At 35.8% G+C, this 27,087-nt stretch overlaps 1 protein-coding gene across 1 annotated transcript in view; it reads right to left on the bottom strand.

Annotated features, from left to right (window-relative positions):
- NBAS (NBAS subunit of NRZ tethering complex) overlaps positions 1-27,087 on the bottom strand; it is a 158,025-nt gene that overhangs the window by 96,273 nt on the left and 34,665 nt on the right. Inside the window, exons 22-32 of the mRNA XM_057384003.1 lie at positions 18,921-19,004; positions 18,312-18,465; positions 16,777-16,962; positions 15,641-15,814; positions 14,548-14,681; positions 13,782-13,844; positions 12,575-12,697; positions 10,970-11,072; positions 8,493-8,716; positions 7,263-7,375; positions 4,656-4,769 (exon numbers count right to left, since the gene is read on the bottom strand). Coding sequence (XP_057239986.1) covers positions 4,656-4,769; positions 7,263-7,375; positions 8,493-8,716; positions 10,970-11,072; positions 12,575-12,697; positions 13,782-13,844; positions 14,548-14,681; positions 15,641-15,814; positions 16,777-16,962; positions 18,312-18,465; positions 18,921-19,004 — 1,472 coding nt within the window. The remainder of the gene's footprint in view (positions 1-4,655; positions 4,770-7,262; positions 7,376-8,492; positions 8,717-10,969; positions 11,073-12,574; positions 12,698-13,781; positions 13,845-14,547; positions 14,682-15,640; positions 15,815-16,776; positions 16,963-18,311; positions 18,466-18,920; positions 19,005-27,087) is intronic.

Consider the following 27,087-nt stretch of genomic DNA (forward strand, 5'->3'; position numbering starts at 1 on the left):
CCTTGCCATTCTGACAGGTATCCAAGCCAAGACTTAAAACGGAGATAGGAATGACAAAACTCTTAAAATGGTGATCTGATTGTATTACACAGTAATTCTGCTTCCAGCCTTAAAGATAATGCCTGGCATAGAGACTTAAATCAAATTCAGAAACTGGAAASGGAAAGGGGATGAGGAAGGGAGTGCATGCTCACACAAGCCCAGGGAAGTGGAGGTATTTAAAATGGCATGTAGACGTGGCACTGAAGGACATGGTTTAGCCGTGCCACGTTGGTGGCTGGACTCAGTGATCTTGAAGGCTTTTTAAACCTTAAATAATTCTGAGGTTCTRATAAAAATTACAAGAGAAAAAATATGAAAGCTCAGAAATACTAGAAAATGGTTATTTTTCTTGAGAAATAAAGCATATTCAAATACTTTTTTAAAGCTTGGATCCAATCTGGATTATATAAAGAAAAAGAAAAAAGCTTATTGAAACACCTTGGGTAAGATGCATGCTGTTTGTGAGTAAGAAAAGAGAATAATGGAAACATTCCTAGAGAGCCTGACAAAAGAARTAACGACCACTACTAAGTAGATCTTTCTGATATACAGTTAGAGAAGATAGAGAAGATGCTCTTACTTTCTGATACAGAAGCTTTATKTCTACATTTTTCACACATCCACTAAAATAACTGCACCCATGAATTCTTTACAGCCTTTCTTAACAAAGAGCATGAATTAAGTGAGGATTGCAAGACACAGAACAGCTCCAGCTCCCTGAGCAGGTGCAGATTTCCTGGCTGTCACACTGAGCACATTCTCCCTCACTCACTTTACGCATCTSTGAAATTAAGATAACACTTGTGTGCTTACTTTTACAAAGGTAGTGACATGAGGCTTAAGTAGAGTTCACTGTAATTAATCAAATACTTTAAAACAAATAAGAAGCTAGCTGATATATCATTACCTAAGCAAGATTTTGCCTTTGATAAGTATGAATATAAAGTCTATTACTCACTTTTGGGGCTACTGTAATCAGAGTACACAGCTCACAAAGCTCCTCAACAATGCCTGTGCAACCTAGCCTTGCATTCACAACAAATGAATTCTTTTAAATTTTAAATRAAAATATGTATATATATGTTCTTWAGATTTTATTTAGGCTATATATTRTATACAATAAAACACAGCATGCACTTTATGCTTTATACATACACACATGTGAAAAATTCATGTAGACAYGGACAGATGTAACAAGCAGGTTTTTCCCAATCAGTAATCACACAGGGTGGGGTGGCAGGGGAAGCAAAAAAAAGAAAAATACTGAAACAAATTCCTCCACTGAGCAGTCAAAGTACAAGAAAACAACTCTACAAAGTGGATTTGGAACAGAAGGGACCAACACTTCGAGTATGCACAACCAATACCAGTAACTATGCTCCACAGGACAAAATYGGAATTCACACAGCAAAGGCAGCTCATAAATCTAGGTAAAAGTAGTCAAAAGCAATTAAGGACAAAAATCAAATCCTTCTCCCAGCAGCACTTCATCTAATTCTTCATTAAGCAAGTTCATAAAATTCAATCCCCTTTTTCAATATCCACACCCACCCCAAAGTATCACAATAAAACTATTTGTTTTCATTGTAAGCTGTTAGAAATCACGATACCCTTTCCCAGTAGCTTTACACCTGCAAACGAAGACTATCAGTACAAAAACTGCAAGGAGGGTTTTCCTTTTCTAGTATTAAATTTAAAACAAAACACAGTAGTTCAAATATCTTAGCATCTGTATGCATGAGTTGCCCTTYTCTCTATAAACTATTTTGTGGAATAATACTAGTGTTTGTTATCACACTTATGATAGGGCTACCAAGTCCTAAAATAACTCTTTGTCATATTAAAAATAGTATTAATAACATTCATTAGTATTAAAAATTAACTGTAACTTAATAACTTAAATTACTAGTTGACAGGTACAGAAATACCATTCCTACATGTTTTGTTACAATTTTTTTTTTTTTTTTAGTCTCTACCACTGAATGACACAGCACTCCTCATTACTGACTACGATTCAGGCTATGCCAGCATTCCACTTAAAATCTGTTTTTAAMGGTATTCATAACCTAGCTATTCAAATTCTATGTCATTTTTAATTCAGTGTAAGGTTACCTGTTCCAACACTCATCAGAATACACACAGCAACAATTAAGGACCCAAGAGTAAAGCTTCAAAGACTTTCTTTGGAAAGTTGGAAAAATACTGMATTTATATGCATGATTTATAATGGTGATGACAATCATGTTTCCTTTGTATGCTATGGATAATCTRGATACTTGTCAATGGGCTGGAGCGTCAGGCACAAAAAAGTTGCAGTAACAGTAGTATGCTGTTTACAGCTTCCAAGTCCAGAAAAACAGGCAAACAAAATTTTAAAAATACTGAGTTTTTAAAAATAAAATAAATCTCTTTTCCATATCCCGTATTCCACAATAATTAAGTTTAGATAAAATTCACAACCATGGCATTCTCGTACSGAATCCGTATCTTACTCATAAATGAACATTCTCTACAGATAACAGCTTTCCAATATAAGCAATACACATAGTCATCCTTCAGTGACAGTGAAATGGTTTTCATCACAAAAGCTCAAAACTACTTATGTAAAACAAAATTTAGAAAACACCCCATCACATCCCTCACCACAAGAAACTACTGGAAATGTTTTCCTGCTATATTTTCCTTTCAAATAGATAAATGTTATTTTATAATGAAAAGATTACTTTGAAAGTACCAAGTTATTTGTATACTTAAYATAAGAGACAAGTACCTGTCTAAGGAGTGTATTCCTTATCAAGACTCTTGACATATAATTTTACTACTAGAATTCCCTATTTACCGCAGGAGCATCATCAGCATTACTTYCAAGGTTAACCATCAAAGTCAGAGAGTCCAATACTCAAAAGATAAAACATGTAGTTTTTACATCAGTCACATGTTTAAAAATTAACCACCTCATACATTAGTCTTCTGGTTTTCTCTAGCCTGGTATGCACATGGAAGAGAAGAACTGGGAGGCCATTTCATCATCTGGCTTTAAATTTCTCTTGAATCTCTCTTTTTAGTGATGTCTCAGTGTCACTGTGGTTTTAACACTAGCACACAGCCACTACTGAATCAATGAATTCTATAGAAATTCCCAAAAATTCTCCACCTAAAATCCTGTGCCTGCCATCCTTCAGTCTCCGTGGAGGGGGAGTCACAAGTYTGATCCTTTTTCAAAGGTACGTACCCGGGCAATGTAACACAGCTAAGGCACACTAGGATAACACTACTGGACAAAGCTTTCAGATCAAGAATCTCTCTGGATCTTGGTTTTCCTTCTTTCATACAAAGAGAATCACTTAGATTCAAAAAGAAAGTAAGACAAAAATCAGCACCATTACCCCAAAGAACCCAGAATACTAAGAAAACAGACAAGATTTTAACTTGATTTGTGTAGGACGAAGCAGAGAAAAGAGCTGTACAACAATCTTGTCTTAGGAACCAATAGGGAGACCTTTTTTTCCAAAAGCCTTACAAGTAAAGAAAAAGTTACAGCTGTCATTCCAATTTTTCTATGGTTTACATATGTAATAGGTAGATTAGATCCAGTTACCCAGCATGGTACCATCGCCCTCCTTCTGACACCTTTCATGAGGGAACACTGTGCTGACCAAAGTCAGAATGATGTTTCCYGTGACTCCTTTACTTAGGACCACAGTATCTTGGGAGGTCAACAGTCTAATTTCCATACCAGTGTTGCCAAGCTCACAAAACCATCTCAAATATCTCCCTCCCCATTTAAAATACTATGCAAAAAATTACCAGTACTAAGGTTCCTGAAAACATAAGAAAAAAATCTTCAATGATTTAACAAATAGAGAGGGAGAAAGGAATTARCCAGGCGTGCTTTAGTGACAAATCCAGAATGCATTGATTTTATATGCATGCTGCATGAAATAAAAATATCTATTTTATATTTCTATATTCTATTTCTACATCATAAAAATATAGCAGTATTGTGTTTACAGTTAATTAAGCATTAAGTATTTTTCAAAAATCAAAAAAAAAATCAAAAGGCAGATACTTTAGGTAGGTTGTAAAAAAAAACCCAACCAAAAAATCCTCATATCCTCAGGATTCAATTTCTGAAGATGTTCAGCTCCTCAAATAAATACTCAATGTATTATTTTTAGTGCCCAAAGGAGATATATGCAGCATAGACTGAAGTCTAACAACTGAAATTCATGCTTTACAGACAATTTTTYCCTCTGTATCTTAAATGGAACTATTATTAAATCAGACTACCTTATYTGACTGAGGTAATAACATTCACAGTAATTTTAGTACTACCAATTAACTGCAAAAAAAAATTATTCTCAGCCACAACTCCAACTCYAGATTAGACAAGGGACTTTTTTATTTCTAGTATTAGTGGAATGTAGCAGCTGACCATTTCAGCTGTTTTAAAGATGAAATATTCCATTCATGTGAAATATTTCATTCTTCCCCCATTACTGCTCTTCCACATGACTTTTTGGTGACATCTTCAAATGCACATTCTAATGATCGACTCAAATGTCCTAAAGCATAACACAAATGTAATTCAGCGTCTTATTAACACAGCTTACCTGCAACCCTTAGCAAGTTTGCCAGTTCCAGGAGCTTGGCAGACTGTTTATAGTTTGTTGATGTCTGAGCCAGACAGTCCTTGATGAGACTGAGTCGATCKGAACACAAACGCACTGTTGAAAGCAGAACTGGTTTAGAGACTGCACAAATGAACTCGACTGCTGTGCTCCTGCTTGAACAATGTGCAAGAGGAGCAGCGCTGGGGAGCATGAGAATGCAAACACAACCTGAAAAACAGCTGAAAGCTGCTTGCACGCAGATCCTCAATTAYACCTATAAACAGACAGTTGAAATAACACCACAGGGTATCTATCCAGCCCCAATCATTAGCAAGCCAAGCTGTGAAAGGAGCAAAAAGAGGAAAACTGACCTGAATGAACACTTATTTTTGTTTCAGGTTTTCACATTCACTGTTTTGTCTACAATTAACTGACATACCTTTATATATTTTTTTAATTATCATTTTTGCAACATTCTGAAAGAGYGGTAACACAGACATTAACTTTCCTTTAGAATGTTGTAAGCAACTAAGATTTCATGCTACATTTTATTTTAGCTCGGACAAGATACATCACACAGACTGAAAGAACTGTCATTAGCAAACTCTTCAGGCTGTTTTAATTTACATCAAATTTTTCTGAGTAAGTCGAAGCATAGTCTGCAAATCACCAGGTTGTGTCAACCATATTCCTGAGCAGCTTATAATTATTACTTTTCAAAAAAGATTTTACCAAGAATTAAACCCTTATTTTAATTGCATAATTTAATATCATGAACTGACTCCAGTGCTCTATTTAGCTAGYTAGTGGGTGGTTAACTTCAGGCTGCTGCTTTAAAAGGCAATGCTTTCATAGCATGGAGGCTCTCAGAACACAGAGGAACAGCATGCAGATATTCCACTTAATACTCAGTAGGAGTGAATGGCTGCACGGGGGATAAACTCTGTGTTAGCATATTGGGCTTAAAAGACAGGGTATCAGGCCTCTCAATAAGAGCAAAGAAGTATCAGCATAATGCAAACTATAAATTCTGGAAATCAAAATAAATAAGAAAGGAAGAGCAGGGAAAGGTTTCATTTTTAATATTCTATCACGGGCATATATTAGAATACACCAATAAAATGTTTTCAGTCACTGATAATTTAAGCAGAAATTTTTGTTAATACATAACTGAAAGTAATCTGATAATACCATAGGTCAAACACTTAAATTAAAGATGGACTTTTCATCACCTTTTATGGTAATAGGGARTCTTTAAACCAGATTATACTAAAATACAGCATAACAGTAGTCCATAAAGTTAAGCTGCTGAGTTCACTAAAAATAGTAGTGGGGAAAGATCTACAAAAAACTAAACACAGAACTGCAAATAAAAGTCTATTGCTAGAAGACTTGCTGTGGGAACAGCTGATCCTCAGTGTTACTTTAATGACATTTATCAAAGTAACATMATTTAAAGGCTTTCATAAAACCTTGAAAACATCATTTTAATCTTACTAGATTAATGTGATTTACATGAAAGATACTGAAGCAAGAATAAATCAGGATCATTAATGAAATTACATGCATGATTTCACATATTCTATTTAATCTAGATCAGTTGTATTACGTGTACTGTTAATGCAATATWATGTCTCTACTTTTTTAAAATGATATCTCCATGTCCACCTCAAAAAAAGTTGAAGAAAAGGTGCACTTTTCTACAGGCTGAATAAACTGACTGAAAAAATAGTTTTTCTCTAGAAATCAACAGGCCAATGCTGCAAGATCTAGAAATCAAACATTCTCAGTCCAGATTTCTCAATGTAACGTACAGAGCATCAACTCCCTTGAATAAATACTTGAGAAAAAAAAACAAAAAGAGAATGCCAAAGTAATGACAGCTGCTGAGAACACCTACTTCACTTTCCATGAAATGGAAAGCACCAGAAGTGCTTTCCATAAATCCCAGTGTTTCTCTGCGCAATGCCAGCAGTAAAACACAATCAGCAGCACATCTCATGGCTCAGCACTCGTTGCAGCCAGTTCCATTACTGTTCATGCAATTTCATTGCACATAATCATAACTTCTTTCCAATTTTTGTCCAACAACTTTCTGTTCCACTGGAGTCGGAGCTCCAAAAGATTTAATTTTAAGCATGCCATCAGAAGAAATACCTTATAAAAGTTCACTGTCAATGGGTTTTATATACTTCAAAATGAAACAGCCCARTGGAGACATGAAAACTGCCTCCGCATGAAGCACCTCTCTCCCACCTGTTATTTTACAGCACACAGGCAAGTACAGATTATTTGGCAAATAAAAGATGTGCTCAAACTATTTCTGTTCAAGTCACCAGGAGTTTCAYATACTCAATATTCTATTTTAAAGTTCTGCTAAAAGTAAGTCCCAAAACACAGATGCCATATGCAAATATGGTTCTAACTTCACAAACTAAAAAATTTTATTAAAAAAAACTCCTTTTTGYATGTACCTCTAAACTGCTTGGAGGCAAGCAATGGACTCTTCAGTTCAATCATGTYACACTTATATAATAGTAACTATTTCTCATGCTAATTTATGCTTATGATTCAAGTAATCATGTAAAGAATAAAATTAYGCAGTACCTTGGAGTGGTAGTATTTTCACACCAAACTCTTCCAGGTAACCCAGAGCACGAATGAGATCCAACTCCTCCTGAATAGCACTTGGACTGTCTTCAATAAGTTGCAGACAGCACCTAAGTAAGAGCAAAACACATTTTTCTAAAGTTGGATGCACACATTCAAAGTTAAACTTACGGGAAAAGTTCATCGATGAACAGAACAAAACAAAACAACCACCAGCAGTAATTTACTGTGTTTATGAAATGTCAAAATACTCACTATTCTTGTAATGCACATGTGAAGTGTTCRGCATTGTCTCTCTCTTATTGCAGGCTAAATATTTTAACAAATTTCTATTTTTGCATTGCTTTCAACTGGTTGTGATAAGCACATCACCTAAACTCTCCTGAATTTAGACATGCAATGAATTTAACAGATGGTACTCATAATTATTTTGGGAAATACTTTTTCCTCCACYATTGCATTTTGATATTGCCATAATCTAGAAGGATAAAAGCAAAACACTGTAAAAAGCTGACTAGAAGTGAAACATTAGAGTCACCGTCACAAATTCAGTTTCCTTAACCAGGTATAGGAAATAAAAATGAAGTTTTGGCTTTCTGRACTGCAAGGGCACATGTCTGGGTCATGTCCAGCCTCTCACCCAGCAGCACTCGCAAGTCATTCTGGGGAGGGCTGCTCTGGATCTGTTCATCCCCCAGCCTGGACTGATATTGGGGGCTGCCCAGATCCAGGTGCAGCAACAGCAACTGGTCTTGTTGAATTTCATGAGCCTCATGAGCTACAGTTCTTGAGCTTGCCCAGGTCCCTCCAGATGATATCCCATCTCAATCATTTCAAATGGCTTAATTCATCACAYACATTAAATCAGKAAAGTATTYCATTTGTCCAGTTTATCACRTGATTTTTATCTCTACACTTTTATTAAGAAYACACATTTGAAATCMAAAATTAATTTGTATGTYAGCTGAACATCCCATCRGAACCCATCAGATTTTTCAGGGGCATTGGCGAATATTTCAGTGAAATGAGGATTAAAACAGGAGTGGAATAAAAGAGCCAAAGAGAAGATAACCAACACACAGACCTAAAGGCTACTAGGTGATCTAGACACAGATAGCCACAGAAATTAGGGGGGATGGGGGGGGGGGGAAATATTAGCAAATAAACCCTAATGCCATGACAACATTAAATCAGTTGTATTTATGTATATGACAGTTGTGAATGTACCTGGCCAACTCCATACAGCTGTCAGTCAAACTCGTTGAAGAATTGAAATATTCTCTGCCAGCAGCCAAAACCAGTTCAACGCTTTTCGCATAGCTGACTCGGTACTGTGGCTTCCCTTTGGATGAACTTGGTGGATCCACTGACCAAGCACTGCAATGCATCATTTGCCCAGCCAGGTGGATGTTGTCTATACTGCTTGAGCATAAAAGACTTTCGGTGAATATCTAAAAGAAAGAAAAGTAATTTAACAACCTGCAGTAGCAGCAGCTTCAGATAAGCTTACCTGCATACTATGGACTTAACCCCTTTGAATAMAAGGATCTTTGCAGTCAAAAGAATATTTTCAGTCCAAACAGAAAAACTAATTTCTACCACAAAATGTGTTTCTACAATTAACTTAAGTAAAGCTAAAATTAACTAGTAACTAGTTTCTATTTACTAGAAGGAAAAAAARTAAGTGCACATTAACTGTCTTTTTACACTATGACTTAAGACACCAAAAATGTACCTACAATCTGAGTGTTAATACAATGCAAGAATCTGAAAAGTCAGTTTTGTATTAAGACTTTAAAACCCACAACATATAAGAAGACATTTTGTATTYCTAAAGAAACTAAAGATATTTAGAACTAAGCATATAGGATGTTCTTTAAATTTCAATCAAGACTATCTTCAAAGAATGAAAATTAATATAAATGCTGCATCTGCCATGAAATACTGAATTTATTTCCAGATAAAAGTTTTGCACACTTTTAAGACATTCAAAATAATCTCAATTCCTTACAAAAATCACTTGCTTTATTCTTAAGAACCGTCATTACTGTTCTGATGAAAAGAAATATTGAAATTTAATTATCTCAGAAAATATCACAGCTGCAACAATATGGCCTCTAAAGTTTTACAGTTTTAAAGGTTTTAAAGTTCATAACAAATTCATGAGGATCAATGTATCACAGAAGAGCCCGGTTTGGAAGGGACCTCTAAAGAGGGCAGAGATTAAATTATTTAACATTCTATCCAATCATACTTTAATTTCAAGGTGTTTCTTTTCTAGGAAGAACCTCTCTAAACCTCATGCTCTGCAAAGGAAAACAGCTCACTGCTTCTTAAAGAACATCACACAACTGGATCCTCTTCCATTTCACGACTTATCAATCCTCAAGGAACAGTGAGAGGTGCAAAATATCGTAGCTGACCCTTCYTGCTCAAAGATTAAATATAGAACGTTTACATCTCTCAAAATTTATAAAGACCTCATTCAAGAGGACAGAATTCACTTTGCAGGAAAGAAGAACAAAGCAAGCATCATGCTAAAAAATACACGAACCTCACATGGGATTGCATGGTGCTTCATCAATTTATCAGTTTTCAAATTTTCAATGTATAATTGCATATGACAGCATTACATTTCAAAGCATTTTGAGCACTCATATATAATTTTTCCAAAACCATTGTTGTTTTTCTTTTTTAATCATACAGTTGAGTTTAAAAAAAATAATGTCAATAGAAAACCTACATTAAAATCAGAAAAGCAAATGTCTTATTTTCTTATGTGCTCTAGTATTACAATTTTTAAAAATTACTTTAAAAAATTGACAGTATACTAAATCGTAGCCTACAACAAAACCGTGACTATTAAACACACTGCAGTTTTTCAAGGTGTACAGCTAATGGGAAAGAGTGATTTTTCTCATGTATAAGTTGAATAGCGTTGTTTTTTTCCTTCTTGTTTTTCTAATTTGCTTTTAAAACTTCTCCTAAAAGCTAATCAGAGAGGTAGCCATAAGCAATTAAATCTGCAAGCTCCAATACCTGCTTTTAAATAAACAATAATTATAGTGGACACAGTACTGCATCTGTAATAAAGTGCAGTACATTGAAGTGAAAAAGAAAATAAACAATACATATCAGAGCAAATTCCACATCTGTCTAATAGCTGTCCTTTGCAAATACTAATGACATGGGTTTCGGCTTTATGCACATGCAAGGGATTTTTCCTTAAATGAAATTAGATTTCTCATCTCACATTATTTTACTTCAATTGCAAGCAACAGAAAGTCCATAATCCTATAATGATCTTGGATATTATTATCAAACTAGATTTCCATGTTTAAGAAATGCTTGAGCGAAGATAACATTTATCTAAAAGACTGTTTATTTTCATTAGTTTGGAGTGTTTATTGCTAAATGAATTTGCACCTAGAATTACAGGCTATGGAACAAAATCTGATGAAGTTGAGTCAATTTCTAAAAAGCTTAATTTTAATTAAAGATATAGAGGAYATTTATTAGAGGAGCTTTAGATAAAATGAGTAAACACCAGAAGTTTTTTTTATTTTAATAAAATACTGCAAAAAAAAGCCAGTAGACAACCAAGTAACAACACATAAAAATGTATTACACTTGTGAGCAACAACATGAAATAAGAATCTGTAGCTTACCTGGGACACAAATTAGTAAGAAGACATAAAACTCACCTGATAGCAAGTATCTGAATGTAAGCATCTATACACTTTCTGCTGCATGTCCAACATATCCTGGAGCAATTCCTTCCATTGTGTYTCACTAACTGACGGTTGCCTACAAACATTTCATAAAATTAAATATTTGCTTCCCCAACAAGTGTAAAGAAAAGTAGTAGACTTCCAAAAGATGAGTGTTTTCAAATGCTATTCCAATACTTAATTAGTCTTTAAACCTTTCTTTAACCTTTTAACCTTAACTTTTAAGAAGTGATTTAAAGACGGAAGGCTTTCAATATTGATTCATATTAGGACAGTGTCTGTGGGATAAAACRGTTTGACAACAATGCATACTGAAAGTGTTTTTACTGTTTTCTGTGGCTTAAGAGAGGGATTTAAGCAATCCTTTTTAAGATCCCCCAAGTAGGTCTTGATAATTTTCAGTAATTTATCAGAAAGTAGGAAGTACTATCTTCCTGCTGATCTGGAAACTGCAGGGCAAATCCAAGTTGGTTACAGCAACTGAGGATCATTAAAGTGCTGTTCATTGTAGGCAGTCTCAAAGGACTAAYCAATTGCATGCAATCGCAGAAGAATAGAGCAACTACTTCAATTTGTTTCTTAAAATWGAGTGGTATTCAGATTCGTGACCCWCTGGATCCWTGGATCTCTRTTTAYCCACAAAKCTTCCACTTCTTGTGGTCTATCAAAACTTTTAGTGGTAAAAACGCTAGGAAGGTTTTCTGACATTATCTTCAGCCCTTCAGATTAAAAAAAGACCTTTTTAAATTACATGAGCTAGTTCTAGCTAATAGTGATTTTCTCATGTGGCATYAGCTTTTATTTTGGCAAAACAAAGGGTCTTCAACACAAGTGAAAAAATCAACTTTTTTCCTACAGAGGCATTGTCTTGATCTTTTTAAAGAGAGGTTTCTAAAAGTCTTTAAAAGCTTTCGGATTACTAAAAATATAACCACCACTCTACTATTGTGGATATACAGTTATGAGTACTTGCTTTAAATAAGAAAAGAAAAATCACCCACAGTTATGACTGGTTTTTCCAGGATTCAAAATTTTTATCTATTTATGCCAAGAGTCATTTAATAATTCATGCACAGTTGAAAAATGAGTTAAATGAAGTAGTTCTTAACTAGAAAAGTTGAAGAATTATACTGGGAATACAACTGGTAGAATCAATACCTAAAATCAATAAATTACCCTATTACAAGGGTTCCAAGAAAACATACCAAATGAACCAAAGCATTATTTTACAAATTCCACACTCTCAATAAAAGCAAATAGGTATTAAAGGACTTTATTTACAACATGTTACCTATCACAGTTCATCATCCTGCACTATTTTGTAGCCTGTATGCATTTTAAGCTTGTTTACTTGAACACAAACATACTAACGTAGGTTTGAAGGCAGGCAGACTTCAGCATGACTGTGGAGAATACAGCCAAAACACTAATGGTGTTAATCAGGGGTTTAACCAAGGTGTTTMTGTGCACTGTGCTCAGGGTGAACAGCACAGGTCCCTCCTGCCCCACAGCAGGCAGTCACACTCTGTTGTGAGCAGTGCCCTCAGCACTCCTGTCCCGCTCCCCTGCCGTACCCACCTGCGGCCCGTGTGCCTGGTCAGGCGGATCATCAGCTTCCGCGCCTCCTGCGCATCGTCCCGCGTGTCTTTGACAAAGGAAACYGCCTTCTGCAGGCCGTGCTTCTCCAACAGCTCTGACACACTGCAAAGGGACAGGCAGCACGTTTGGACCCTGCACTATTGCACTGATGCCTTAGGATTTTTAGTTTCTCTATTTTCATGCATCTGTATTCTTATACTTCCCTATTACAGCACCAAAAACTTACTGTTCTACCATATTTAGACCAAAAAATTCCTCTCTGAGCCTGAATCCAAGGACACCTCGCTGCCTCTGAGCCCCAAAATATGTAAACAACAGCGAGTTGGGGAAGTGAGTTTGGGGTGGTTGACATCATCACCTGAAATATCATTGGGGAATTGAAGCCCAATACGTTAATAAGACAGAACTTATAAAAGGTGAAGATCTCRTGACTCGGGGTCCATTTTGGGTGTAGCCTCAGGAGGAGGCTTTTGTCTGCCCTGTTAGGCCTATATTAAAGTTGTCTATTCTCATTCTCTTAAGTTTGTCTGGCCTCTGTTTCAGGTGAGCCTGTTTTAGGCAATAGTCCCACCACTGCTGCAGCAGGAGCTCAGAGCTCTCTCAGACAATGCACTGCAAATGCAAACAGTCTCCATAAAAATCTCTGACAGTACAGATTAGCCACAGTAACATTACCTACATTTTTTTAAATATATATTAACAATAGTGTAGGGTAAACGCATACCACTAATACCTGATATGTCATCACGTATCAGTGGTATGCATTTACCCTACACCCTTGTTTTATATATTTGCAGTTTTAGTTTTTGATCACTCAACACATTATAGAGTATCAAGATCAAAACAAATTCCTCATGTTAACCCTCTTTCCCCCCACCAAAAATAAAACAATAACACCTCCCCAACATATAAAACAAAACAAACAAAACCCCACACAAAAAAAACCCAAAGAAAACCAAAAGACAAATCCCCACACTTACATACCAAGAAAAATAGCTCTACAGCTTTTTAATATTCCAATAGATAAAAGCATTCAAAATTCATATGTTCTGAATACAAAAAATATACAGATAATCTTGCTACATACAGATAATCATTAAAAAAAATTTCTTATAATAAAAAAATTCTTGGCTATGCCTAGTGATTTCTCTAAGAATGCACTATTTATTTTAGCAAAATGWAATACCTAAGAATTTGTTCCAGTTCATCCACTTGATCATGAAGAGTGTTTGTTTTATCTGTTTCAGGCCTGCAATGATATCACACAAATATATACACACACACAAACTTCTTATAAATTTCCTCTTATAATTCATATTACATGAAGATAAATAGTTTGAAACATTCTTCGATTAAAATTTAATGTATGTTTACTTAGAAATACTAAAACTGTTGGGCTTCTTGCTGTAAAGACAGTTAAAATTCACAGGGTACATCACTTTCCTTCCTTAAGACTTTTCYCAGGTTCTCTGCTTCATGTAAAAGATACTAGAAGAATAGTTTACATCTCACAGATCACAGAGTATCTCCTCTTCATGCTTTCACTTTCTTGAGCATTACTTGTCCTTCAACAGGTTTTCCATCTTCCCTCTCTCACAGGGGTACACTGATGGTTTTAAGTTAAGTGCAAGATGCCACTATTGCAACAAAACCAGTAACATAGCACTAATACTTGGTCACAGTTCATCAGACTATAAAAGTCTACGAAAAAATACAGAAGCCTTGTTCTAGGCTGCTACTTTAACTCAAGTTTTGCTGCATTACCTGGTAGAGCATGAACACAGCCGAAGTACATACAGATACACACATACAGTCATGGCAGCTCAGAGGTGAACAGAATATTCCAGTAACTTTGTCTGCCCTTTARTGACTTAACCCTTTTAAAAGCATTAATTTGCAGCTATATTTAATATTTCTRTAATATTTACAAATAACCAGCTGAAAATGTTTACCCGTATCCTCTTTGTGGAAGGCATTCCAAAATATCGTAACAGAGAGAGAGCTGGTYATCCCGCTCACAGCTATAAATACACTCCAATGCCATAATCATAAGCTGGTCCTGATCAGGAATAATTTTTTGCTGACACTAAAAAGAAAAGAAAGTACACTGTTTTTTATTTCCCGTTCCTAATTCAACAGTTAACTTTCTTATCAATATAAAAAGATGTGTACTCTAAGTAAATAAACTCTCTTCAGGTGCAATTAGAATGTCTCTTGCYAACAACCTAGTGAAGTCACAACTTGAAGCATACCTTGGCTACTTTCCTGCAGAGCAGACACTTGAAAGAACAGTGGTATGCCATTATGCCCTTTTTGAATTTGAGAAGTGGAGAGGGTGCAGGGCAGGGGAAGGCAACTGTTGCAAACATTTGTCAGATTTTTTTATTTAATATGTACAATAGTACCAACAYATATAAAGGAGCTGTGGTTGTGCTTTGCTGGTTGATTTCTGTCCATAAACTCAGAATGTTCCATAGCATGCAAAAATGTTGATTGTGTGCTCTGGAGTAATTATTTAAGCCATAGAAGCTGCATGAAACACTCACATGGAAGGCAACTTCAGCCCTTACTCACTGAACTCTCATCTCAATCCTAATGACCCCCACTTTACTCTTTACATTTGCTGTGGAAGGCAGGAGAGGGGGGAGTAACCTGAAATCTACTCCTAGTAAAATTCCTCAGGAAAAAAATGTGAGATCATTCAAGTCTTTCATATCCACTTTTCGAAACGTAAATATGCCAAGAATTACTTTAAACAGGTCACCAGAAAATTACTTCAAGAAAGAATCCATACAGTAATTTTAATTCTACTAGGCTAGAGTAATTTTTACATTAGTTTGACAATCTCATCAAGGRCAGTTTAACTTCATTATAATTCATGCTATGAAACTTATTAATTAATGTTTTCTAAAACATAACAAGTCCTGGGTCCAAGAAAAAGGGCAAGATCAGAATGATGATTTGATTTAGATGAACTAACTCTATTTCTGAATTAATCTCTTCAGGACAAGAATTTCTAAGAAACCAACAAGGCTCTTTACTTACAGCAGGTTTTGAATTCTGAAATATCTTCAGAGGTAGAGTCAAGTCTTCCTTTGCCAGGGTCACCAAATATTCTTTAAGAAGYGCATTTGCAAGACCAGGGGACTGATTTTCACAGCGATGGAGAAAAGGGATCATCCACTGATAAACATTCTTCACATATTTTTCATCTGAGGACTGAGAAGCACATAGAGTTACAAAGAGGAAATAAAAGAACAAGTCCAGYCTCATTGTCCAAAATAAGCAGGAAAAGCAAAAAACAAATAGAACCATTTTTGATCAGTRTAACTGAAACAGTTATCTTCACCTATCACAAACAGACCACCACATCCTGAAGCACTGAAACAATCTTTCTGCTACCCAACAGCTTGGGGACACTGGGCAGCACAGGAATAAAGCCCATTATGTGAGGAATTTCCTCCTGAAATTTCAGAATGATTGAAAGACAATGCAAGCATGTAAGAGTAATGATGATTTTGGACATTCAGTGAGAATGCAAGACAGAAAAACAAATGATGACTTGTTACATAAATAAAAAAAAAAAAAAAACCCCACTAAAATTTCTGAGTGTTTTCCTCTGGTGCTTATGTATTCTTCAACTGAATTTCATTGCCCCGTTCCATCCCTAGCTATTTTCAACCTTTCCAAGAGATCTCTTTCTATTCTGAAATGCCATGGACAAGTTTGATACAGAGACAAAAACACGCATCTGGTGCAGAGGCAATTATTAAAATTTCTTGCCAATATTTAAAGACACAGAAAAATATTCATGGAAAACATTCAGTATTGCTGTATCTGCAGCATGATCAAGAGATATAATGAAAATCCTTTAAAAAAGATCAATGAAAAGGTAATCCACAGCTCTCAAAAGATTCATTAATGTTGAGTCCTCAGCCAARGACAAAGAAGAGGGTCTTTGAGAATACTGAGCCAATTAAGCTTTTGTTAGAATCAAATAAACAAAGAAATAAACTCTACCACAATAAAAAAATGAAGAAACAGTGAAAACATAGAACTTTTATTGAATTAAAGGTGRAGGTTCATCAGAAAAATAATGGTGTCTTTATATACATAGGATTCAGGGTAACTTTAGCTACTGGATTTCAAGATATAGTTACTGATTCATTTAAAATACTTACATTCTTCATCAACAGTCTCAGCTTCTCAATGTCTTTCATCTCTAAAAGTTCCTTCAAAGTCAAAGTTCGATCCCCATCAGTCTCATAAACCACTGTCTCAAGAGTGATCAGATTGTCACAAAGCACCTGCAGACCAGGAATGTTCCTCTCCATGCCAAGACGAACAAGGGACAGAGCACAGTCAACCTGAAAAACAATTGAAAAAAAAACTGCTGTGCAATTGTTTGCCAAAACCCAGCTTCAATCTGTGTCCTGTCTATTTTCTTTACCTGTTGCTTAATAAGCAATTTTAAGTTCCTAGAAGTCTTTGCAGACTGTATATTCATAAATGGACTGCCTCTCTCAGCTTTATAAAGACCAAATAAAATGCTTCATCTTAGGGGATATATCATTATGCTTTCAATCAAGATGTATTGTATTGATGCATGTAAAATAGAATATTCTTCCTTCTGGAGATCACATACAGCTCATCTCAGTACATGGAATATGAAGGATTGTTTTAAACTAAAACAATCAGGTAACTGACAAACAATATGGCTTCTAGCTGATCATGATTTAATAATTTAATTACTGCATTTTATGTCACAAAAACCAATGAAAGTCTTTTTTCCCTAGTGACTGAAACTACCTTTATATGAAAGGTTCTGTTTCGATTTCAAAGAACATAATCCTGGCTGCAAACCTTCAGCAGGGTAGACAAAGTCTGGAAGAGCAGAATGCAACTTAATTTATATATTATATAAAATTYAACTGATCACTGAAAGTTGTTTTTATTTCCATACCTACTTATAGAATGTTAAGATCACAGGCAATTATAATTTAAAAAGCCCTGAAGGACTGCAAACCTGTAAAAYAGAGGAACTCCCCCATCAGAACTAACCTACAGTGGTACTTCCAGTTACCTTCCTTTTCATGCAGCTAAACTGGCTTGAGAAGCAATAGAATACCTTCAAACAAGCTCTGAGCTCTGTTCTTGTGTGCAACGTTTATTTTTACCCACAGAGCTTCAAACACTTTAAACAAGTGAAGAAAATCAAGCAAAAACAATCTGCATGGTAGTCCCACAGACACACAATAGAACTGTCAGGAAGAAATCATGACAGTACCAGGTACTGACATGACAGTGACACATGACTGACATATCAATATATATAACAGCAGCATGTGACAGGTAATGAACAAGTTTCCCAACATGCTGCACACAACTTTCCCTCCCTTAGTCACAAACACAAAAATGCAATGGTAAAATCTTTCATAGATTACAAAAGAGCTACTGTCTGCTATGGTAAACCAAGGRAAACAGAATCTACTGGCTTCCTATTCATTTTTATGGACTAATTATTTGGCTGRGTAAACTTTAGAGCAACCATAAGTACACTGCAAAAGAAAAAACAAATACTTCAAAACCCATAATGAAGTTGAGACACAGTGTACATAACTGAGTGAAAGCATCCTATTAATATGCATTAAGACTGTTAAGGATTCTGTTGAAGAAGGGTGCTCAGCCATCATCATTTTCTCAYTGCTATGCTCACCTGCATTGCATATTTTTCAATTTCCTGTGCTCTGCTCAAATACCAATCAGTGACGAGATCTACAGAAAGGTCAGTAGTCCTGTACTTCAGTAACTCAGGCTGAGTTTCATACAGAAATTCACCTTCATCTTGCAAAGTTGGTTCAATAATCATCCTTTAAAAAAAAAGAGTATATAAGTATGTATCTGCTCACCTATTTTTTTTCTAACATCAGTATTTTTCCTAAAATTTCTGAAAGAAAATTATACAATCACCTTATCATTACACAACAACTTTATGAGACTCAAATGCCAGTCACAGTGAGTGTTACTTTTCGTCAGCAAAGGAACTAAGATTTTTGAACAGGCGACAGATCATGAAAGAAAGAATCCTCTCTATTGAACTAGTAAGAGATTTCAAACATGTGATAGATCATGAAAGAAAGAACCCTGAAGACACAGGTTTGYACAACCTCTGCTTTCCATTTGCTCAGTCAGTCTCACTAAGAAAGCTATAAACAAACACAAGTTCGTGCACACAGACACAGCAAGACTTACTGGGTCAATTCCCATATTTTACAAATTAGTAAATCAATTCTTCCTATTTTTGCTTTTAAATATACTTGCATACCTGCATTCTGGTTTCTCACACCAGTCTTCTTCACGATGTTTCTGCTCATTCCAAGGAAGAATCTTTAACGTCCCTTTCTTGTAGCTGGTATGACAAAAAAAGAGAAGCTTGACATAATTTTGTGTCTTTTTAATTTGAAAAGGCATTCAATTAATGGAATACAAATCATACTAYAGAATTTCAGTGAATTAATGATAAGCATGTCAGTCAATTACAGTATCAATTATTTAAGATTTATTACTTCCCAGTGCAGCTTTACAAGTGTGTTTTGCATGTATGTTATCCATACAAAGACATATTCTACMTGTACCATTAAAGAGCCAATTAATAATTTTCTTACTGAACATGCCTTAAAAAAATAAAAAACCCCACTATATGCTCACAGAATTTTTACTGTTTCACACTAAGTATTCTGACTTCATATGCTGTCACAAGAGACTGAAATGAGTAAAAATCTATGATCATCACAGCTTGAMAAAAAATACAATTGTTCCAATACTAGCACAAATCCTCATACTGAAATGACATATGCCCTGTTGTACTGATCTTCTCAATTAAGTTTAATGTGGGTTTCTTACTACAAACTTCTACAGTGAAACACCCTCTAAGCACTGAGGTTGAAGGAAAAAACAATCTGTTTAACATGCAGATTAAGAACATCATGGATTATTACTAGAATGATTACTTATGGCTTGCAGTAGAAGGCTAGGTTTAAGCAGCAAAAGACTCTAAAAAAACCATGTCAAGCTATGCAGAACACAAACTAATGGGGAAGAGAAGAACTTTATAGGTTCTGGCACATGTAGAAATAAGAAAAAAAACAATGTACAAATAGAGACATTAGAGTTGCAGCACACCARAACAGTAAGCTATTTTAAATTCAATTCATTTTCCCCTGACCCTGAAAATAAACAGCAACAACAATACTACATAGACAATCCCTATTTGTAAACTAAAACTGACACAATCTTCTCATCCCTTGAAGAGCAGCACTGTAACTCAGCAGCTTAAGAGTAAACAATTCCAGCCAACAAATCAATTTCACAACATGTGAAGAGTCAAAACAATAACCTAAAAATCAGTAACTCCATCTCATTTAGCAACAGCCATTAAAGTCACTGAGCAAAGCAAGGAATGTTCATGAACTGCCCCGCCCCATACACATGCACATCTCACCCAGAAGGCTGCTCACTCTTCTTTCCCTTCACTGTGCATTAGCAAGTATTACCTCGTGCTTTATCACAGTAATTCTAACCCTCCAAATTATACATGCTGTAGTAATCCAACAATGAAAAGGTAGAGATGAACTTGCAGGTTATAAAAGTCAAAAAAAATGGTGGGGTGAGGACAGAAAACTGATAATTCCAGAGCTACAGCAACACCTGCTTTCAATTCCAGTTCACATGAAACACTCTATGGCTCTCTTTATAATTATGTATCAGGGAACAACATCATTAAAAGGTAATTAACATTAGTGGTATAAACACCAGGAATAAAGCCACTTTCTTACTTTTGACAGATTCAWCATCAGCCCAGGCGTTTTTGAGATTAAGGGAGCTGTAGTTCTTTAAATTTTAAATAACATAATTTGCCAATAATTTAAAGTCTTAATGTTTAAAACTGACTTTATAAACTAAGTTAATATAGTCATATTTCAAATGTCATACATGAGAACGTTATTATGGAAGGCTGAGGTTATAGTGAAAAAGTTCTCTTTATCAGCTGAAAGTGTGATTAATGCTGTCTTCCAAAATATAAAATCAAGACAGTACAAGCAGGACTTTATAATTCAATCAATAATGGTCTCTTTTTCTGACTTCCACGTAATAGAAAAGAATGATTATTTTCTTAGCAAACTTTTCCCATTTATTTCCCAGCAGACTTAAAAAACATTTCAAGTAGGGATTTTTTGTTGATGTTCCTTTGGGAGCTAGGTGACTTTTTTAAAATATTAACACATCGTAATGGGGAAAAAAAGAGCTTTTATACAGCAAAGGACAGACAAGCATTTTAATTCAGAAGCTGTTTCAAATGTCTGCAAAACTATAGCAGAACTATTATGAGAAAATAACATTAAAGAGAAGATTTTCAGGTAACTTCAATTTCACATTACAGACTTTAACCTCCAACATTAGCTCACATACTGATGTCTTAACTATTATTCTGTCTCCAAAATTTGTAATCCACTTTATTAAAATTATTTGATGTAGTCATATCCTATAGGCCYGTATGAGATTATTTCTTTATTAGTAATAAAATAATGAAATAACAATTGCTTTTTTACAAACTACAGGGGCAGTTKTCGGCAAGAACCAGCTGGCAGCAAATACTCTAAAAGCAGCCTGAGGGCCCATGCAGTTTCAGAAGTTGAAGAATCACAAAGCAGGATCTTAAGGGTCTTTTCCAAAATAAACTCTTCCATTATTCTACTAAAGAGAACATAAAACTATTCCATTATTCCACTAAAGGGTAGCCCTATGCCTCTCTTTCAAAATCTTGCTTTTTCAAGAGTCTCTGATGCATTTAACTGATAGTGGAGCAATAGGGGAGACACATAAGAAAATAATTACAGCAAGACCTCTTAAGAAAATCGCATCACATGTCACAYTGTATTTCCTCTGAAAGCAAATTCTTTTCCCAGTAGCCACCTGCACTCTTCATGACTCTCTAAAGTAAGAGCTTCTCTCATAAATAAATCTTCTAATATAATCTCAGAAGTCCAGAAGAAACTTTGGGGAAATTTTCTTTGGTTTGGCTGTTCCTCCCACATTTGCTTTGGTTCTTATTGAAAGAAAGGAGTCATGTAAAATAGTAAGGAAAGAGGTGCAAGCATTTAATGGATATTTAAACTTCAATATTCTCCTCTTCAAGCTAACCCATTATTAAATGAGAAAATTACCACAAACAAACAAATACAGACGTTTAGAATGCAAATTTAAAATCACCCTTGCGATTTGAATGACAAGGAACCAAGACATTTCAAAACTCACACAGACAATCCTAATGCTGCTATCCCTCAGTACGAGATTGGAAGGGAAAAACAAAACCCCGAAAGAAAGACTTMAAGAAAAATACACTGGCCCAAGCCTGYACTGCCAAATACCACACTGAATACYGCATTCTTCRTAATTTTACTGCCACATCCAGCACACTTGCCATRGACGTGGTGAAGTTACATCCAGRACATAACAGTTCCAATTAAGAAGTCATTTCTTTACAGATTCAGTAGCACAAAAGGTTAACAACTAAAGTTGGCAAAATTTGCAAATTTTCAACTGGCTGATGTATCAGTACTAATTACATGTTTCTAACATCCAATTATTCTTAACRTAGCTGAGTTAGTTTACTGACTCTGATGAACAATTATTACAGACTAAAACGTTTCATTTTTATGCAAACAAGAATTATCCACCCCAGCCTAACGTCAACACTTACTAGAGCAAATGCTTCTTTTTGCAGACACGCAATCACCTATCCAGCCCACATCCCCAACTATTTTCAGAAAATAATCTGCATTTCCCTCTTCCCATCTAAAAGTTGATACTTTCTTTCCGATCCCTACAACACAAAAATCACTTGGGTTTGTCCTCACATTCCAACCGCTTCAAATATTTTTTTTTTTTCAGATACACTTTAAAATAGAATCCTTTCCAAATAGCAGAAGTCATAAATTACGTACAGACTGCATTAAAAATAATTTTTCTAACATCACAGGATTACAGTGTCAACTGAAGGTGAAAGTTTACAGCTTAAAAAAGTAATGGTTAAGGAAGATCTCATTCAAGTTCCCAGGCTTTGCTCTCTGTGAAAGGTATTTCCCTTTCCCCTTTCCCTGCAACTCCAAAATTCATCAAGTGACAAAGCAACATGCAACTGTGCCTCTCTCTGCCTGCTTTCTCAAAAGGGTACAATAAAAAAAAAAGGTGATAAGTACAGAGACAAGCAGTATGAACGACTAGAGGGAAGAAGTGGATGACATCTCTCTTCTCAATACCAGGGCAGATTCAAGAATCCTAGAAGAAATATAGCAAGACTGATACTAAGTTGTTCCTCTTATCATTTCACTTAAATAGGAAATGATATGTCACAGTTCTTACTTCCTACAACAGTGTAAATACTGATGAGACTGGGCCTCGTTTAGAACAAACAGCAGATACTGTTTTACACAATAGACAGCAAAGCTGTTAACTACCTGCTGCAGGTCATAGAAGATAAACCACCACTTACTTGGGTTCAAAAAAAGAATGAATTCCTGGAATAAAGCATCATAAAAGTTTACTAAATCTAGAAACTATCTAGTGAGGATATTTGAGTGATATTACAGATGTATGTTATTTCTCACTTGATAGATTTCAAGTAAATGTTGCAGTATTTCCTCTCCTAAAAACTACTGTTGGCCATTTGCCTTCTGGCCAAATCTACCAAGACCAATTGCATGCTTCAGCACAAAGTTTCAGAGGAGTGAAACCTACAGAGAGCTCAATTCCAGAAGTGCTAAAAGCATACTTCAAAAGTTTCTCTTAAAAGCTTATTAACAGACCTCACTGTAAGATACTGAAGAGGAAGAGATTTCATTTCATGGGAAAGAATAGTCATGCAGTGCAATCTTGACTGGAAAATGTCCACTCTATCTTTTTCCCCGTCTCACAGCAGAAAAAATTAAAGTATTTTAAGTCAGGTGTATGGATAAGCCATGGAAAATACTTTTTAAAGTATTTTCTGCTCTGGCTCCACTTCAGGTCCACCACTGGACTAAGCTGAGAGAGGAATTTTAGATTTTTAAATTGTCACCTAGAGGCAAGCAGCATTCAGAAACCATCTCCTCTAAACACTTAAACATCACCAAAAAAGATACAACTGCAGAAGTTTTCATCCTAGTACAAATCAGAAATATGTAACGTCAGTCTTAACAGGCAAGTTTCTTGGTGAGCTCAGAATAYATACACAACAAAAACAGCAGAACCCACAGCACTTACACACATGGGAGAGCTGACTCCTAACTCCATTTACCTTCTCAACAATCCTAAAAAAAATGTAACTCCCTCTTGCCCCCTACATGACTATATCCAGCTGTCCTTACTATCTCTCCTCATTCTGAAGAGTTAATAAAAACTCTAATCTGAAATTCAACACAAGGAATGGAACAAACCAGTCTTGACACAAGCAAAGGATGAGACATCTCTGTACCTAAGCTCTTTATAAAGGTGAAGATTAGAACACTGTATTTATCTCAGCATTAATCAGAAGGTTTGTTCTTAACTGATACTTATGGTTTAGCACGGACTATTTTTTTCCTCAGATTTCTATTGTCACTAATTTCAGTGACTCATGCAGAAACAGAGAGCAACAAAACTCTGGAAAAGCACTTGTTAAAATGGAAGCAAGTCAGTTGAGAAAGATTTCAGGCATCAAAATACCATTTGCAGTCTGAAAATTCAAAAACATGCATGCAGATGAAGCAGAGAATAAAGAGATACATATCTGAAGAGAGGCAGAGCTCCCATTTTTCTACAATGTTTTTGTTTACAACATCTGTAAGCAAACCCAGCTGAATGGGGGCACATCAGAACCTCCACACACACCCTGCACAAGAGACAGAGATCAAACAGGGTTGAAGCAGTGAAGTCAGCATGCACAGGCAGCCTCCTGTGTATTCAACAGCCACTCTGCTACTGCACCCAGAGCTCATTCTGCGTCCCTGTGCCACAAAACTTCACAGGTTTGCTCCAGTCATTGAAATACCACAGAGGTCAGAGATATGGGCAGGTACAGGCTGCGTTCCTACACACTCAAAATTCCAGAYACAGCAACAGATCACTGTAGTCACTAAGGCAGGTGGCTTTCTTTCCCAACTAAAAGAAACTCTCAGCTGTGCCATACTATAGCTGTACACAGCCATTAAATGGCTTTGAGGTTCTTGTTTTTTTTCTGAGCCACTGCTTCTCTCCCATCCTTTACCCTTCTCTCTTTTCAACTAGAATAAATATGATTGGAATCCAGTAAATGGACTGATTATGAACGTATTCAACTCTATTTCTTCAAAAAGAGCTGACTTTTCCTGTATTGCTCTTTTCACTCTATTGTTTACATTTTCTGTATCCTACCAAMTGCATTTATTCAAACCTGCAGATTATTTTTCTCTCCAAGGACAAGCTTTCAAAAGAGRAAAGTCTAACTCAGTTTTAAAGTCAGATTCCAATTCTCTCCCTAACCAATAGCCACTGTGTGGGTTTGCTTTTTTTTTATTCCTTTAAAGCATTTCATACAACAGGACTGTCTCCAGGACTCCTCAAGTTGAAAATTCAGAGTATTTTTTCTTTAAATCTTTTCCCTTGTAGACTCAACCACATTGAATGCAAATGCAATCTGCCCCAACACATTCACGAAACAGTATCTTTTTCATGAAAAACACTGATGTTTTTAATAGAGGTAGATTTGGGGCATTTTGAAAATAGATTCAGCTTTGCTCTYCCTTTTTTAATCATGTCTCATGGTCTGAAAAATAATGTTAAACGCATAAATTCCTAATTTAATAAAGGGCTGGGTGTTACATAAATAAAATAACTAAAATATTCTCTTTTAATTTAGAAACTCATTTTTCCAAAGTCTGTACCTTCTCAGATGCCAAAGAGGAAAACAATGCCACTTTCTGTTGCAATCGCTCTGCAATTTTTATGTCTCTGAAACAGTTATGTCACAATTATTCCATAACTGAGGATGAAATATAAGAAATGCATCYCAGATACACAATCTCAAACAGCTGTGATACGTACTGCATTGTTCATATTCCATGAAAAGGTTCTTTTCTTTCATTACCACACCTGAAGAGTAAATTAGTAAATGCAACTACAGAACTGATTRCAGGTATTTTTAGGTTTCCAAGTGTTCAATATACTACGTGACGGAGAAGTGTTTCATTTTATAGGAATACCCATACAACATAACAAATTTATCAAGACAGCTGCTGCCTAAAACAGAGTACCAAAAACATAATTCATTTTGGGAAAGCTGATCTGCATAAACCTGTGGAAAAGGTATCCCACTGCTTTTGGCCACTACAGTTAACTACCCTTCAGAATCCCTGCTGKGCACACTGCAATCACACGTCTTTTGAAGCAGCTCTGCCACCAAAGAAAGTTATAACTGTATTCATATAAACAAATTGAGCTATGTTTTAATGATGAAGTTAACTCTAATAAAATTTGGGAAGAGAGAAACTTTATTCCCTCCTAAACAACCCAGAATGATCTAAATATCAGAAAAGTCAGCTAACACTACAYAAGCACAGTTCAAAAACTCACTGTGGGCCTTTTCCTTTGTGTATATAATTAAATTTGTGAGGCAACAGCCCATTTTGATTTAGTGAAAGCTATTCTAAAGACAAAGCTGAACTCCGAGTAAGATCAAAGCTGTCTGCCACAGAATAGAGAAAATACTACTTCAGAAGTGTACGTTTATAAAGCATAATGAATGTTCTGGGGAGAAATTTTATTCTAAACCCTGAAAAAGAACAAAAGATGATACAATGGCAGCAGTACACTTTCAGYGGAAGACTGGGCAAGTCACATCTGGCACATGAAGTCAGGACAAGTCATGSWTTTAGTAKCCAGAAATGCMAAGAAAATCCTGTGAATGTTCTGTAGATAAAGAGCACAGCCACAGTTCAGCTCACATGCTACAGGAAGTTTTGTGAAGGCTGCTGCTGGCRTGCCTGAAACTTTCTCTATGCTGAACACACTCAGCTCTCTCAGCTGAATGACAGCTCAACTCCAGCACAGCAGGTCCTGTGAAACTTCCCTCCTTCCTCCCTGACAGTTCTTCTCTACAGCTCCCTCATGGTTTCAAGCTCTCATTTKCTTCTTCAGAAATTCCTCGGGACCAACATCTGTGGTACTTTTGCCAGCTCACTGTSTGCAGCAGCCTCCTGGCTATAATGAGCTGTTCCTGTTGTTACCACAGATTCACACATTAAGCAGTTTGCAGGAGTCTCTCTTCCTCCAAACCACTGCTTTATTTTTTTCATAGCAAAGTACCTTTCCTGCTCCTACCAGACGCCAATCTAGACAAGAACATGAGTGTCATTGTGACAAGTTAATCTTTCCCTCAATTTTTTTTCTTCTAATTCATAGCAGAAGATAAGATCTAAGATTTTTTTACCAACCACAAC

Source organism: Malurus melanocephalus, unplaced genomic scaffold (genome assembly GCF_030028575.1).
Source record: "Malurus melanocephalus ecotype Western Australia unplaced genomic scaffold, MMel_1.1 scaffold_674, whole genome shotgun sequence".
Lineage (NCBI taxonomy): Eukaryota > Metazoa > Chordata > Aves > Passeriformes > Maluridae > Malurus > Malurus melanocephalus.